Source organism: Apis mellifera, linkage group LG4 (assembly GCF_003254395.2).
Source record: "Apis mellifera strain DH4 linkage group LG4, Amel_HAv3.1, whole genome shotgun sequence".
Taxonomy (NCBI): Eukaryota; Metazoa; Arthropoda; class Insecta; order Hymenoptera; family Apidae; genus Apis; species Apis mellifera.
In genome coordinates this window covers 5,321,102-5,337,636 of record NC_037641.1, presented here as the reverse complement: position 1 = coordinate 5,337,636, position 16,535 = coordinate 5,321,102, and the positions used below count along the sequence as shown (strand labels likewise).

At 36.7% G+C, this 16,535-nt stretch overlaps 1 protein-coding gene and 2 long non-coding RNA genes across 47 annotated transcripts in view; 2 read left to right on the top strand and 1 right to left on the bottom strand.

Moving 5' to 3' along the window:
• The window catches only part of LOC107964268, a 31,703-nt gene extending 26,731 nt beyond the window's left edge, over positions 1 to 4,972 (bottom strand). The window contains exon 1 of one of the 3 annotated variants that reach the window (XR_001702671.2): positions 1,654 to 4,972. This is a non-coding gene — a long non-coding RNA (uncharacterized LOC107964268). The remainder of the gene's footprint in view (positions 1 to 1,653) is intronic. The other 2 variants (XR_001702672.2, XR_001702669.2) reach the window with 2 other exon arrangements.
• The window catches only part of Camkii (calcium/calmodulin-dependent protein kinase II), a 127,907-nt gene that overhangs the window by 33,290 nt on the left and 78,082 nt on the right, over positions 1 to 16,535 (top strand). For all 43 annotated transcript variants that reach the window (XM_006560540.3, XM_026439969.1, XM_006560536.3 and 40 more), the window contains 1 exon segment: positions 8,124 to 8,218. In XM_006560540.3, the coding sequence (XP_006560603.1) occupies positions 8,124 to 8,218 (95 nt within the window).
• Positions 9,018 to 10,374, top strand: LOC102655144. The gene is made up of 2 exons (XR_003304490.1): positions 9,018 to 9,198; positions 9,307 to 10,374. It is a non-coding gene; the product is annotated as an uncharacterized LOC102655144 (long non-coding RNA).

Genomic DNA, 16,535 nt, shown 5'->3' with positions numbered 1-16,535 from the left:
AAGAAATTTAAGGGGTCGGTTCTCGAGTTCGGTGAAGGAAGGAGAAGGAAGGAACGAGAATAGGTGTAGTGTACTCGTATAAATTCTCTTTCTGAAAAAGTCGAGAGTTGCCCGCCCAAAGACTTTTATATTTAAATCAGGGGGCGATGAGAAATTTTTCTAGGAGAGATTCTATATTCTCTCTCTCCCTTTTTCTTCCACTTCGAATTCGAAATTCAATTTTCACGTTCAACATTTAAATTTCTTATCCCCCCCCTTTACTTATAATTCAATCACACGAACGATCTTCGAAAGATCGCCGCACAACTAATTTATTCGACGTTACATCGTGTCACTTTTTGCTATCATCCTCGCGATCCAGTTCTCATCCATTCTCTGCATTACTTAAACAATACTTATACGCTGAATACGAGAGAGAAAAAAATGGGGACAATCGAGAATTTACTCGTGCAATTTCATAAGTAGAAAGGACGAAAAAGCGTGTAAGATGTGGGTCGACGACACGACAGGGTCGAATGTGATGTATCGATGTGATGGTTGTTGTTGTTGTTGTCGTCTCGTCTGTCAAACCGTGGCACCGATTCATTCCTCACCCTTTTCACCCATTTTTTTCTCCTCTTCACTCCCCTCATTTCTCGTGGCTTCCCCTTTCTTTTCGCATCGCGGCCACGGATGAATAATACGAAACGTCGGCAGAACTATTGCAGCCAGCCTCGGCTCGCCGCTCCATTGTTCCGTATGCTGCTCGGCAGACAGTTGACACGAAACAGCGCGACACACAACGCGATACATACGCGCGTGGCTCGGCGACAAAAAGGCGAAAAAATAGGGGAAAAAGGAGAGAGGAAGAAGGAGGGGGGAAAAATGCTTTCAAGCGACGAAATGAGAGTGAGAGGGAGGGGGGAATGGGTGGAGGGGAGGGGAGCAAGCTTTGTTTGGACCACGGACTGAAAATGCCTTGGGGTCAGTGTGAAAGGGATTTATGACGATCCGGTGATCCCCAATGCCAAGCGTGTAGCAAGTTATACGGGTAGTTTGTTTAAAGATCAAACTTTGCCCCGGTATCTTTCACCGTGATGATCCTCGTGCTTTGGAAGCAAGGGATAGGTTTGCTCTTCGTGTCTTCGTGAGATGGAATAGAGGATGGAAATTATTTTGGAACGATGGAATTTGATTCGAGATGCTGTTTTCGAAATGCAAAATCGTTACGTAGACGCGTGTGATCTAAAAGAATAGTTCGTAGATCTGTTTGTTAATTTATCGAAGAAAAACACGTAAAAGTATTTTCCGGAGAAAAGAAAAGTATCGTTTTCCATCGAAGTTATAAGCTAGATCGATTCTTTTTAATTTTTTATTAATGAAACCGTACATCGTAATCCTCTATTGAACTTGCAAGTACGACGAGAACAACTGAAGAATATTTTCTAAAAATATTTTTCAGTGCACAAAATATCGTTCTACGTTGAAGTTTTCTAGGTTAGATTGGTACTGTAATTACGCTTAGTGGAGGAAAGCCATTTTCCGAGTATTTCGAGAATGATTAGAGGGTGTACAAGGAGGTGCATAGGTCGAGGGGAAGAGTGGAAGGTTACACGAGAAGCGGAATTAACCGAATTTCTGGCTTTTTCGTCTAAACAGACGCGATCGTAATACCGTAACGGTTTGTCGAGGAACGAGATGTCTCGAGGGAAATCATCTTGCAAGTGCGGTGAGGTCGTCTTCTTATCCCTTGCGCACTAGATAATTCTTTTCGTTCTCTCGTGGAAGATGAACCGTTCCGCGTGATCGTTACCTTCGTGCATGCTTCTTTAATACATCGATCATCCATTTAGGAGCCGGCCAATCACATTTAATCCGCCATTAGGGACCATTTCGATTCTCCTTCTCCTTCTCCTTCTCCTTCTCGAACTATCTAGAGATATCCGTCTTCCTCGCTCGTAAATTTCCTTTTCTTTTCTTTCGTTCGACGAAACACTAACTTTTAAGATAGAAAAGTTGAATTTGCGACTTGAAATCACTTCACCCATTTACGATTCTATTTCTATTTTAAAGATCGTCCCATTATTTTCTCGATGCATATCCCATAACCTCTCATGTCACGCACGCGATATATCTTGATCGCCATTAGGGAACTAGGGCAGGAAACATCGGGCTAAGTATACGAAGTATAGAGACACGTTTTACGATGTGATTTTACGCTAGAAGCCCGCGGGTCAGGATTCTGCAGGATCTGCGCGCGCAGCCGAGCGCCTATTGTGAAGACAGCTAGTTAAATTTTTGAGGTTGGTACGAGTGTGCCAAGTTGGCTGCCAAGTCGAGATCATCGACGAGGTCGTGCCTCTTACGGAGTTATTAAAAGTTCTCCTGAGCCAGCAAGCGACACTCGATAAGAATCCCTATCCCCCCCCTTTTCCCTCGAACGATACCGAATAAGAATAGCGGGGGCTAGATAGTAACTAGATGGCTCGAGGATAACGCGAGTTTGAATAGAGGAAGGCTCTACTTTATGAATAAATGCGATTTCTCTCGAACTCTATCGGGAAGGTTAACCAGTTAGCCTAAATCCAAAAGTCTTTGTATCTTATTAAAACTTTTCTCCACTCAACCGAGATTGGCATCTGTCTACGATGTTCCCTAGTAAATTACCAGATGCACTAGGATTACAAAGATCAGATGTTAGCTAGGACCGAGTTAAGGATGAGTTTGCGAATAATCGTTCTCTCCAATTACTGATTTACCGTCTACATGCTCGTTACGAAATAACCTCAATTATTTTTTCAACCATAGAAATCCGTTTAGACACTAGTTAGTTCTCTAGTTAGTTACTAGATACGCTTTGAAAAAAAAAAGACCAGATGGTACAAAAAGGTCAAGTTTGCGAACAACAAGATTCCCCTATGAAGCCTATACGTTCTCAAACCGTTCGAGGTCGAGCTCGTAAATAAGCAACGCATCAATTAACCTCAAACCGCTCTCGATCGTCTTTACACAAGAAAAATTGCAAAGTTTCTAGAAATAAATTCGAAACGAACTTCGTGCTCGTTCTTTTCTTAAAAAGTTATTGCTCTTTTCCGACTTCCGTCGAGCGTAGTTTCGGTCGAGTTCACGAATTCAAGGATCCCTGGAATCGCGTACAAAACGTAAATACACAGCGGCGCATACGTAATGGCGATCATCATTCGGTCGTGAGGAAAATCGATCAGCGATAAAATGGTGGCCACCGTTTATAACCGTGTGCGGCTCCTATCGTCGTCTTTGCCCCGTGTTCTCTAGAATCCCTATCCTATCGTGCACACGGGGGTAAAAGGTATTTAAAGGCATCGACGTGTCGTCACAACGTGTGCACCGTGTGTCGCCAGGAAACTTCGCTTTGAAGGCTCATCGTTGCTCTTGCACGCCCTAGTTGCACGTCGCCGAGCGACCGGCTCGATTCAAGGCCGACACTGTCACTCGACCACCGTTTCTGCGTCAGTGGCTTCCTCCGACAAGGGGCTTCTTCTCTTAGCCTTTTCAATTTTTTTATTTCTTTTACTTCCTTTCTTTCTGGATCTGGATTTCGAGTGACTCTAGTTTCTAGTTTTACATTTTTTTCTTTCCTTCCTTTTTAAAGAATTTTTCTAGGGGGATTGTTGTATATAGGCTTCGCGAAAAAAAAAAGATGAATTTTGCGATAAGCAAACGGATGGTGGGTTAGGGTTGTTCGTCCTCTTTGCGATTAAATTTAGCGGAAGCACCTTGCACTCGTGCTTTTCGTTAATTACTTTTTAACTTTCTTCTTTTTTACGGTAAGCTGCGGGAGAGGCTTGAGCGGGATGTAGGCTAGATAATTAGTCTCGTAAAATTTATTACGCGTAAACGGGTGAAGCTACGTAGCTTCTTGTTCGTTATGCAGGAAATTAATTTGGATGATAAAAGGCGTTGCAGACTTTTTCTTTTTTTTTTTAGACTAGTTACCTTGATATAAGACATTTTATTCGTTTTTGTTATTGTAAAGGAGGATAATAATGATTATCTTCTTCTCCTCTTTGAGAAATTTCCTTGATTACGTAATTAAGACGAAAGTTGATTTACTTCACACTCGGGTCAATTGTTAAACTCTATTGTACCACGAATTAAAAAAAAAAAATATTCATTCTATCTTTTTTTAAAACTTTGAATCAAATCGAAGTTTAGCTCCTTATTGTCTCATTACGCTGCTTATACCAGCATTTTTTTCTCCTCAAATTTCTTTCATTATTACATTGGCCAGGGACGTAAACAACGATAGAAAAACGAAAAATGCAGGCCTTAGGAAAAATAGGTTGAGCAGCGTGTCCTTTGCCCGTTGCAGCGTGCAGGCTTTGTGCAAGGCGAGCGAATAACGATGACGTTAGCCGCAAGAATGGCGGAGCGATTAAAAAAAAAAAAAAAAAAAGAGAGAGAAAAAGAATGCCCGTCGACTTTTCTTTCCCTCCTTTTATTTTCGCTTTATTCATTCTCGTCTCCCCGGGTAGACGATAAAACTTTTCCATGCCGGTCTCCGTCCACGTGATGGATATTCATTAAAAAAAAAAAAAAGGACGAAGGCCGCCAATCCATCTGACGAATGGAATTGTAATACACGATACGTATCGCGATAAAACCGAACGAATCACCCTCAGGTTAGAATTCTATCTTTAGGATGGAAGAAATTTCACTCGCGCGTTTCAATTCTCCACGAATCTTTCGCCGTTTCTATTCGAATCTGATTCTGCGGCATAATAGAATATTTCTAAGGTAGGAGAATATTTCCTCGTTGGGTCCTGCATTCGAAATCACTGCGTCTATCTTTTCGTTCGTGGTTGTCGAACCATCTGCATCTCGACTTTCACCGTTTTCGAGAATTTCGATGGATTCTTGGATGTAATCGAATTATCCATCTTGGAAGGTTGTGCAAAGAAATTTTCAATTTTTCACGAATAGAGAACGGTTCGTAAGATAAACGCGAATATATTTTACACTCTGTGTTAATTATTTGATAATTTTTGGAAATTCAATATATTAATTATAAAATGTTTTGAATGAATACGTTGAAATTCTCTCTTTTTGTGAGAAAGATATTCTAATTTCTTTTTTAAACTTATTTTATTGTCATTTGCGTCATATGAATAGAACTTCGATCAAAAGATTCTAGACTTTAATATGAATTTCTAGATTTTCTATATTTCAGTTTCATTGGAAAGTTACTAATTTCTTTTTTGTAAAATATTAAATTTATAAATATTACTGTGTAATAGGGAAAATATTCCAAATTATTCTAATTTATGATAAAAATAACAACAATACCTAGCAATATTTCGGCTATTATCGTTTCAAAATGCAATATTTTATTGTTATATCATTTAATAAATTGATATATACCGATTCTCTGTAGAATGCAAATCTGCTCGAATGCAAATAAACATGTGATTAAGTGTTCTCGAACTTTGATTTAAAGATTTTTGATGAGAAAATTACAGTTAGAATTGCACTTTGATTGACGACAAAATGGACGCCATGTTTGATTTCTCGAATCTTCTCGAATCTTCTTGAGAAACCGTTAGAATGGAATGACGTATTCTTTTAATGAAAATTTAAGATATTTTGTAGCATGTAGAATGTTAAATTAATTAAATTTGATTTGTTAATAAGAGAAATTTCAAAACGCTTTTGAATTAAGAGATCAAACGATCAAATACTGTTTGTGAAATTAAGACGAATCAAATAATACATTATACTGACGTATAGCCAATTTAAGAAAAAGTTCAAAGTGAAGTTTTAATTTAGAAGTTTTAATTTAGAAAAATTTTCTGTTAATTTAGAAGATTTGTAACGTACAAGAAGAAATTAGACCACTTATGTCAATTTTCTCATTGCATTTAAATTAATAAAAGAGAGAAAATCGTATCACATTCAAGACTTTAAGTAAATTATGCCAAATTGCAAAGATACTTACCAAAACATCCAAATCCTGAATAAACGAGCAATTTCCTATATCACACACAACTCACTTTAAATTAATTGCACAAAACGTTTAAACATTCACACTCGTAATCATTCTACGAATAAAATGCTTCTTGCCTCGTTCTATCCACTCAGAGCATTCTTAACCTCAAAGGCTTCCATGTAGAAAAGATATACGCATTAAACGCGACCAAATTTCTAAGCAAAACTATTTAAACAATATCTTCGAAACAAGAATATGATAAAACATCGAGCTAACAAACGTTATTGTTAATGTTCGCGTTAGATTTTGAGAAATTCGCTATTTACCACGCAATATACCACGTTTCGATAATAAACGTAATATTATAACTAAAAAGATTCCAACCTTTTGAAGTATGCTACGAATCATTGGTATTATCGCATTTTTGGCACTAGGCATAATCCAATGAGTACCATGTGATCCAAATAGATCGGCAATCTCCGGTAATGATCGGTCACCATAGGGACCGAGAGGTGGGGGGCCTCGCCCTTTTTCCTTTGCAGACTAAGCGCAGGAGCAACCGCGGCGCTGCAGGATGAAATATTAAGGTTGCGTTTGCGCCGATGCGTTCTGCCTTGAACTACTTCAACGAAGGATACTATACGCGACGGCCCTCTGTGAAACGTTGTGCAAGGCTTGACCTTTCGTCCTTACGTTGCTTTTATTCCATTTTTTTTTACTTTTTCCTCGACTTTTGTTAAGCTTTTCTCCTCTTTTTTACCTTTTTCCTTCTCTTCTTTATCGTGATACTATTACTTCAAATGATGGATGGTAGGCAAAGATATTTGAGATTTCGAAAAATCGTTTGAAAAGTGAAGCTGAAAATTTTTAGGTTAGATTTACCGTTTGATCCATTAACTTGGTAATATTTTATTTTATTCTTTTTTTGATTGATATGCGTTATTAAATTCTCTTTTGCAGTTTTGATTCTGGGATTTATTTGATATTTTTATCCCTATTTCTCTTTCTATGTTAATTATAAAGTTAGAATATTTGATTATTACAGTTAAGATTTACCGCATTTTCTAAATTAATGTATGATTTTTAGATAACATTTTTTAATATATTATTCCATCTTTTGTTTAGATTTTCGACTTTGTGAACAAATAATACGTAGTAAATGGAGAAATGAATAATGAATAGTCGAAGATTGTGGAAATTTTACCAGAGATATTGTAAGGAATGTTTGAATCACTGCAGTGTTAATATTTGAACATTACGAAGATGTAAGATCTACCTATCGTGGAATCTTTATGAAAGATGCAAGTATTTGATATTTGATGTCATGTATATCAGAGAATTCGTAAAAATTTCAATTTCAAATTGTCAGTTATAAAGTCATTTATGGAAATATTGTTTCGCATCGAAGAAAAAGTAGGATGAAACAATTTCACAAAGATTGATTCACTCACTCGTTAATATTCTTATTATTATAATCCTCGAAGATTCTTGTGCTCGTTTAGAAAAAAAAAAAAAAACATTTCTTTCGAATTCTTAATTTTTCTTTGAGTTTTTTTTTGCTCGTCTATTCTTCGTCAATTTCGATTGATGAATGAATAAGATCGACGAGAATAAATAATATTTCTGGAATAATAACGAGCCCCGGAAGTTCAATTCTTTTCGCTCGCTAATTGCACCGATGTAGATCTGGGTCATCTTTCGCCCACACCCGCTTCTTTTTTCTCGTCGTCCAATTTTTAAGAGACAAAAGACACTGTCCAGAGAAAACAATTGCGTTTCGAAGCTCGACTTATATTCCCCTAGCTTTACTTCGATGCTCGATTTCCCGTTCTTTCTAAGTCGTTTTTAATCGAATATACATTTTCTACTTTTTCTATTATTTCAAAATTTAAAGATTTGAGATAAAGATCGATTATCCAGTAACCATTTCTTATATTGCACAGTCATATTAATAGTGTAATCGACAAAGTTCCAGCGATTCGACGATATTCCAGTATATTCTAGTCGTTCGAGGAGGCCAAATATACATACATACGTACACGTTTCACAAAGTTTGGAGAGTAGTTACGAGTCGAGCTCGTTAACGGATTAATCGTATCACTTTTCGTTAGTTTTATCGTTCTCTCCTCGAGAATTTGGATCCTGTTGGGCGAATTTAACGATTTTCTCTTCGTTTCAGGGGTGCCTTCTCCGTGGTTCGACGATGCGTTCAGAAGAGCACTGGTCACGAATTCGCTGCGAAGATCATAAACACGAAAAAGCTCACCGCCAGAGGTAAGATCGAGAATTGTTCGTTTCGACAATTTTATAAAAATTGAATATTTTTGACGAGAATAAGAAAATGGACGATGTGTGTATAATTATATTTTTTCATTCATTTTTCACTCATTTCTTGGACGATGGAGGACGTATCTTTGTCCGTATTGAATGTGTTAACAACAGATTCGAATAATCTGAAACGTCGATTGACAATTAAGCATCGTGGATAGACATTGTGAACGAGGTATATCTAGGGAAAGTTTTTGAAAGTTTCGATACAAGGGCATTAGCATTTAAAATACATAGAGATATTAGATGAAACGACTATGCTTGGTGAGCTCTGACGAGGGAATTATTATGAAAATGGTCTTTGAAAGTTTTGCGCAAAAATAGGGGAGATGTTTCAAAGTTTCATGAAATCGTTTCATCCCTTTGAACACTTTATTAATGATTAGTTGCAAGTATAAAGGTTTGAAAAAATATAGAAACTTGGAATAATGTAATTTATATCCAATATAATAATTTAAAATATATTTTTACATTTATCATCATATCCACAATCCTTGTAACAACGTTGAATTTATCTGGATCTTCATTACCTAGAATTAAAAATATTTTATAACAAAGGAACGACAGTTTTAAACTATATGTGCAGACCTTGAGGATTTGAGATCTATTGTTAAATTTAATCTAAAAGTTATTTTCACATAATTCTCTCTTGATATTCAACCAAAATTTCAAAATTCCAAGTATTATCATCCACGTGTTATTAAATTAATACTGAAAATGAAAATTAATGATTTTTCGCAGGAAATCAACGTGTTATAAAAAAAAATGAAGAAGAAAAGATATATATATATATACATATAAAAAACGAAGCAAGTTTGAAGAGTTAAGCCTAACCTAATAGAATTGACTCTAAAAATAGAATCAACACACAGAGAGACAATAGATAGCTCGGGCACAAGAAAGGAAAAGAATATAAGTGTGGCTAAGTAAGAAAGATAAAATGAAATAAAGAATGAAATTTCGATCCAAGTATCATCACCATTATAAATATCATCCTTGACCGTGATTTAAGATTAAAAATTTTCTCATTTCAGAAATTGATTCAACGAAATTTAAAGAAATTACGTTTAAGTAATTTGAACGAGGAAGAAAACGTTTATAATCTCTCGAAGCCTCTATCAAAGCTTATACACGAGCCTCGAATTATCCGTTTCACGGATATATATGTATATCTCTAAGCAAATCTCAATCCCGCACCGAATGGACAACACCGACTTGATGGATTACCGCGGCCAAATCTTCAAATCCTCAAACTCATTTCGCTAATCGCCACCGCCAACACCGCCGTCTCCTCCTCCATTTTAATCCGCATTGTCCAGAAGACATTGTCGTTGCCACGGAAGAAGGATGGAATCGCGAAAAGAGGTGCGCTTTCCGTGTACCCGAACAGAGGACTTAGCGTCTAAAAACAACGAGCGACGCCGTTGTCAGTCTGCCAAAATTCCATCGCGACCGAACAGTTGCCAGTACCGTACCGTATCTTCAAAAAAACGTGACTAAAGTTTAGTATCCGGGTTGCAACATTTTTTTCTTCTTCTTTCCCGAACCTTCTCGAATCTGAAAACGAAAATGATAATAAGGTTATTTCAATATGATATAACTTTGGACGGATAGACACGTGTCCAATTGATATTTTTCCTCTCGTTAATAGAGAATTTAATTGTACGTTATGAGATGAATGAAAAATAAGACAGGTTTGGATTACTGTATATTTTTGGCATGAAACTAGAGGGAATATAATACACAAATGGAATTAACCAGCCAAAGGAGAATCTTTTAAATTCATTTCATAAAAAGAAATATCCTGAGAAGCAGAAATTTGGATAAAAAGATGGTTTTATATTATTATTACCATGAGAGAGAAAGGGAGTAAGGGAAAAAAGGAGATAAAATAAAACGTTCCGGAAGCCAGATGAGTTCCCTAATTGAATCAATCAAAATATCGAGCAAAAGCGATTCGATAAACGATGGACAATCTAATTAACGAGTTAAGAGTCAAGGCTTGACCTTTTACTCTTGGTCACGCACAATGTCGAAGACGTCGCGCAGATTTTCGTGTCGAGATGTATCGTTGACAAGCATTCACGATGGACAATGGCGGGAAGAATTTCGGAGGAATTTTTACGGAGGGAGGAGAGGATATTTTCCTTGGGGAAAAATAGAAATATGAAAGATTCCGGTTCCAGTGGATGGATTTTTGTCGCGTCGCGGATTCCTTACTTCGAATATTTTTAATAAACTTTCTTCCTACGATATACGTCAGTTTTTAAAACTGAATAAATGATATACAGACATGGAAGGATCTTTCTTCGATACTAAATTGGCCATAAATAGAGTTCCTTGGGTTTGAAATTTAAGGAAGGAAAAAATGTTTCGACGAAAGTTTAAATGATTCGTGGAACGTTCTTGCTTCTTGTCACCTTTCTTGTACACGATTTTTCTTTAGCAACCATCGATCGATAAATTTAGTATCAAACGGATCTCCACCCAAGCGAATGGTATGGGCCGCTATATCATAAGTTTTATTGTCCCTATCAATCGATCTTTTGGCAACGATCCTAATATGTGTTTGCGTGACTCATCCCGCGTCTCGTACCGTATATTTCGTACCGTGCTCAACGTGTAAAAGGGGAGCCTGATTCACGAGGAAATATTTACGATGGAAATATTAGAGGAATATTTATAAGGAAATGGCAAAACGCGTGTTTCATTAGGATAAAATTAATATAGCGTTGGTTGGTATAAAGTGTAGGATTACATCGCGTCGTGTATTCGATACTGAAAATTTTTTCCCTGTATTTTTGATAAAAACGATATATAAATAGATTCTTAATTTAATAATCGAAATATTCTTAATTTAATAATCGCGAAACGATTATAAGAATATTTATATTTCACTTATCGATCGACTTTTCTAAAATCGATCCTCCAGAAAGTATTTCACGTTAACATCTTCCTGATTTCGATAATATTCGAGGATAAGATTAAAAATTTTTGAAATATACCAAGTTTTATAAAATAACTGCGTTCTTGTCACGCGTCGTGTTTCGAACGTCAACAGGTCAACTTTTGGACGAAAGTTGTTGGTTGTTTGCCTTGATGCTGGTCCGCATTGCGTTCGATCGGACGCCTGTAATCGAGCTTCAGAATCCGAGCGACGAGCGGAATTTTCGAGGGTCGCGGTCAGAATGTAGGGGCGACGATCCACTTCGCTAAGGGGAAAACGCAAACAGGAGCAAAAAGTTGTCTTGTTGGTGTTCGATCGTATTCAAGATGGCTCGAATATATATTCGTTTTCTTCAAGAAACAATATATGTATATATATATATATTCATACGTCTCTTTTTCACTCGTATTTCCAATTCAATTTATTCGTATAATTCCTTAAAAAATGATTATCTTCAATATAATTTGACTTCAATAATTTATTTAAACCGAGTATATATCTTCCAACTTTTTTTTCCACTGCAAGTTTTTCCACGTGACGGATCACGTGGAATTTCATTCAAGAAGAGGAGGCAACGAGTATCAATTTTTCATCATCAGAGATCAATTTCGCGACGAATAAATCCTCATCAAAATCGATTGTATCTCCTCTCTTTCTCCTCGTCACGACACGAGTCACGTGGAGTTGTTACGTGAGCTCGGGAAAAAGGGAATAGGATATCAGCAGTTGAAAGAAAACTTGAAAAAAAGGGAGAGACTTTCTTTTAATCTCGACTAGGAAGAAAATTTCTTTCACTTTCTCTGGTTCGTCTTAAAGGAAAGATGGCGGTTTCCAACGTGTATCGACGTCACCGAGATAAGGGGATTGACGTCATAAGGCTCGTCTAAGAGCTCCTCTGCAATGGAATTTTACCGGATGGCGGTGTTTCTTTCTTTCGGATCGGACTATCTCGTGAAATTGCATCTCACGATAACAGGATTGACGTCAACTTACAAACTCAACGCAAATTTTGTAACTTTATATCTCTTGTATATCTCTTCCTCATCGTGGATCGAACGATTATTCCTCTTGATAAAATTTTCCTAATGGAGGATTATTTAATATTCGATGATTAGCTTGATTTTGGAAAAACTCGTGGTAATTAATGATAGTTGATCTGTGAGAAAGGGTTGTAAATATTTCTTTGTTGTTATAATAATAAATAATATAGGAACGAGAGTTTTATTTTCGATAATTTTTTCTCTGTTCCATTTCTTTTTTCCCCGGCGAAGACTAACAAAGATTTCTAGAAATTTTCTTTTATACCGCTTCCTAAGCTTATTATATTAGGCAACTTGTAAGTCGAATTGCTCAATTTCAGTTTATTTTATCCAATTGAAATGTTTACACGAGCATTGGTGCAAAATGGCCGATGAAAAATTATTCAAACGATTATTACGATAGAATCGTAACGATATCAATTTCACAATTTCCGATATAATCGAAAAGATTTGAAGAAGAAATCAATGTTTATATCAAAATCGCGAGTAAAATTCGAATCTTCTGAATAAAAATCCCTTGAAAATCCGTCGAAAAAATTTTCCACCAATGCACTCTATCCTCCAGTGTCGTGTCACTGCTCCAAATATATTAAAAAGCGCATAGTCGGAAAATATGTGCATACATTGGTGAAAAAGTTTTGCACAAACGCGCTCGTTTATAGAACGAAAAGTTTTTCCCCCGACTCGGGGGAAAGCAGGAGAAGATAAATTCTCGTCTATGTTTCTATTGGCACGGGCCGCGGTTGGCCGGTCCCTGGGCTTCGTTGCACGCGAAAACGTTACGACTGGGCCAAGCTTAACAACGTATACAAACGAAGAGGATAGGCCAAGAGATGCCGCGAGTTTTCCGTTTGTTTCTCTTCCAGATATTCCACCGGTTTAAACCACTGGCCCCGCCGTTAATATTCCGTTCTTATATATATATTCGCGATGCTTGCGAATTCGTTCATTTTCCATGTTTTTCAGTCAAAGGAGAATTCGCGTCGAAATTATCAATCGTCACGTATTCGACAAATGTTTCGCGATCTATTTATTTTTATCGAATTGGAATTTGTTCGATCCGGTGAATTTGATGATAATTTAAGATTTGAAAATCTTATTCTACTCTCGAGAAATAATTTCAACAATTTTCAAAAGTATTCAGTAGTGAAATATTCTGTGTATATTGTTTCATTAACCTTTTATGTCGCTATTCTATCAAGAGAAGCCTATCACTTTTCTTCGAATTAATAGAAAATCCTTGACGAATCAATACCAATATTTTTTTCTATAAATCGACAGCAAAATAAACTTAAACATCATCGAACAAATCTACGAATCTACATCCACAATAACGTTATCCAAAATCCTCACCAATATTTTTTTCCACAAATCGATAGTAAAATAAACTTAAACATCATCATCATCAACAAATCCAAGAATCTACATCCATAACAACGTTATCCAAAATCCTCACCAATATTTTTTTCCACAAATCGACAATAAAATAAACTTAAACATTATCGAACAAATCCATGAATCTACATCCACAACAACGTTATCCAAAATCCTCACCAATTTTGTTCCACAAATCGACAATAAAATAAATTAAAATTTAAACATCATCGAACAAATCCACGAATCAACATCCACATGGATTGTTTTAACAACGTTACTTACCATCCTCTTCAGAGTTCCATTTACCATTTACTTCCTATTAAAAAAAAAAAGTTCCTTTCCTTCCATTTCCACGACGGCCACGCACCCACGATTCAGCGTTAAGGGTAACTATTTCGAGGGAATTAATTCGAGGCATGGGAGGAAAGGGATGGATGGGTGGGTGGGTGTGCTCGCTTCTATCTTTGGCCGGTAGTTCCAGTTTCTCTGCAGAGGTAAAAGGTGGTAACTGACGAGGATAGATGAAGAGAGAGAGGGAGAGAGAAAAAAAGGTTGCAGTGGAGGGAAGATGAGCGACCTTCTCTCTCTCTCTCTCGCCCCTCTGTTTCTCCCGTTGCCAGGCGGAGAGGGATGTGCACCCTCTCTTCCACGACCTTGCTCCAGTAACCTCTTGACCTACCCACGGACGCCGTTCAACCGCATGTTCCTGAAACGAATAAAGCGCGACCGATTCGTCGTTTCACCTTGAATCGAGTCGAGCGAGATCCAAGTGGAGGGTGAGGGGAAGGAAGGCCTATCGTCGACCGATTTCCTTCGGGATTCCCGATTCTTCGCTCCCCCATTTCCTCCCCGGATCTTCCTGGGGAAGAAGTGAGTGCGTGAGTCTGGAAATTGGAGGAGAAATAGCGTATTATTTTTTTGGGGGTTAATAAAGGGTTACTCCTTGTTGGAAATGTTAAGATAATATGATAAAATGTTCGAGGAGATTTATGAGACTTTTCTATTTATAGAAAAGTATATTCTATATTCTATTTATATATATTTTCTATTTATTTATATATTCTATGGATTTGAATTTTTTTTTTTGCTTCGAAAGAGACGAAGAAAGATTTAGAAGAATTTAGAGGAGAGATTTTATTTACGGGTATTAATATTGTTTAAGGGAAAGACGTTTGACGAAGTGAGATGTTTGTCGTATTGATTTTAGCCGAGTCCGCAGGGAACGAGGATTTGTTGAAAATTAAATTTTATGGTCTGCTACGGACGTATTGCGTTCCATTTAATGGAGCGAAGGTAACCCGTTTCGTTTAATGCCGAAATTAAAAACTTCCTCCCCTCCTCCGATCTTTGTTACGGGAATTTTGCCACGAGTTTGAATTTCTGAATTAACTTTAAAGAAATTCTCGAATTTCGAAATCTCTCCTCCTCTTTTCTAGGATGAATTAATTAAAATTTTTGTTTTGAAAATAGTAGCCGAGGGGAATAATTTAACGATTAACTCGAAAGTTTTGAGATGTTAATTCTGAGAGATGGATCAAAAGTTATCGTTTATAATATAGATTCCTCTCCAAGATCATTCGTTTCTCATGAGTTTACAAATTATCCTTGAATTTCCCTTCCAGATTTCACGAAATCTAACAAATCTGCAACAATTCTCTCGAATTTCTTTCTCCCTTTGTACAAATTTTTCAATATACACAGAGTTTTCAAGTTTTCATTTAAAAATTTTCGAAAATTCCTCTGTCTCGTTTTTAAAATTATTTTTTTTTTTTTGTTGTGCGCGAAAGACAAGGCAGTGCACAGAAAATTGGAAACTTTCGTTCGTTCGCCGAGTTGTATTAAATGGTATTAAACTTGAAATTTTAAAATACTTGTTGCATTTTAATTACGTAATTATCATGAGGGAACGGGTTGTTCAGGGTTGTAAGTGGTTTACATTACCGGATGGATCAAGAGCGAGGAATATAACAAGCGTCAAGCTCCATCCTACATAATGCCGGTATAATATTTTAAACGGTGCTCGAGCTGTTTCACGCTCAGTTTTCATGTTTTGCAAACATTGTCCCTTACATATTCATATTTACGAATCTCGGTTATTTTCATTTCACTGCTACACACGTGGCGAACAAAAAACAAAAGTTACTCTCCTTTTCCCTTTTTCTTTTTTTTTTTCAAACGGAAGAAAGAAGAAGAAAATTACCATCCCCTTTTTGTTGCGTTTGGAGAAGAGGGGGAGGGGGGGGGGGATCAATCTTTTAACATTCGCTCGAAAATGGAATCGAACGAAAATATTACTCTCTCCAGAGATAAGATTAAATAATAATATTTTCCATCTCGATAAAAATCGAATATGAAAATATTTTTCGATTTAATCGAGGGAAAATATTTTCGAACGAACGGTATCGTAATTTCTATTAATTTCATCTTCAACATACTTGGGACAACATCATTCGTCACACTATGTAAAATGATCAGGGTCATTTGAAGTTTTAGAAATTAATTTCCACGAAAGTTATTCGTGTATTTAAATAATTAAATATTCTTTTCTTTTTCTTGATATAATTCCAATCCTGAATTAAGCCTGATTATGACATGTTTGAAAAATTGATTACGTGAATTTGAAATCACAGCAAAGACACGATCTTTCGATCTTTTATCGACGAGAAAGAATCCAAATAATATTCCAAATAATTTTCCTCTCTATTTGCTTTTCTCTTTCAATAAACCAGTTTATTTTTGGGTGCAATGGCCGACGATGATCGTGAAATTCCTTTCCCCTCCCCCATTCACAAATTTCTTTTATCCATTTTCTTTTTTGTCCCTTCCCTCCCTCCCCCGTTCCGTTCACTTGTTTCTATTTTAAATTCTAAGAAATGGAAGGGAAGTTTCTTGTCCACTT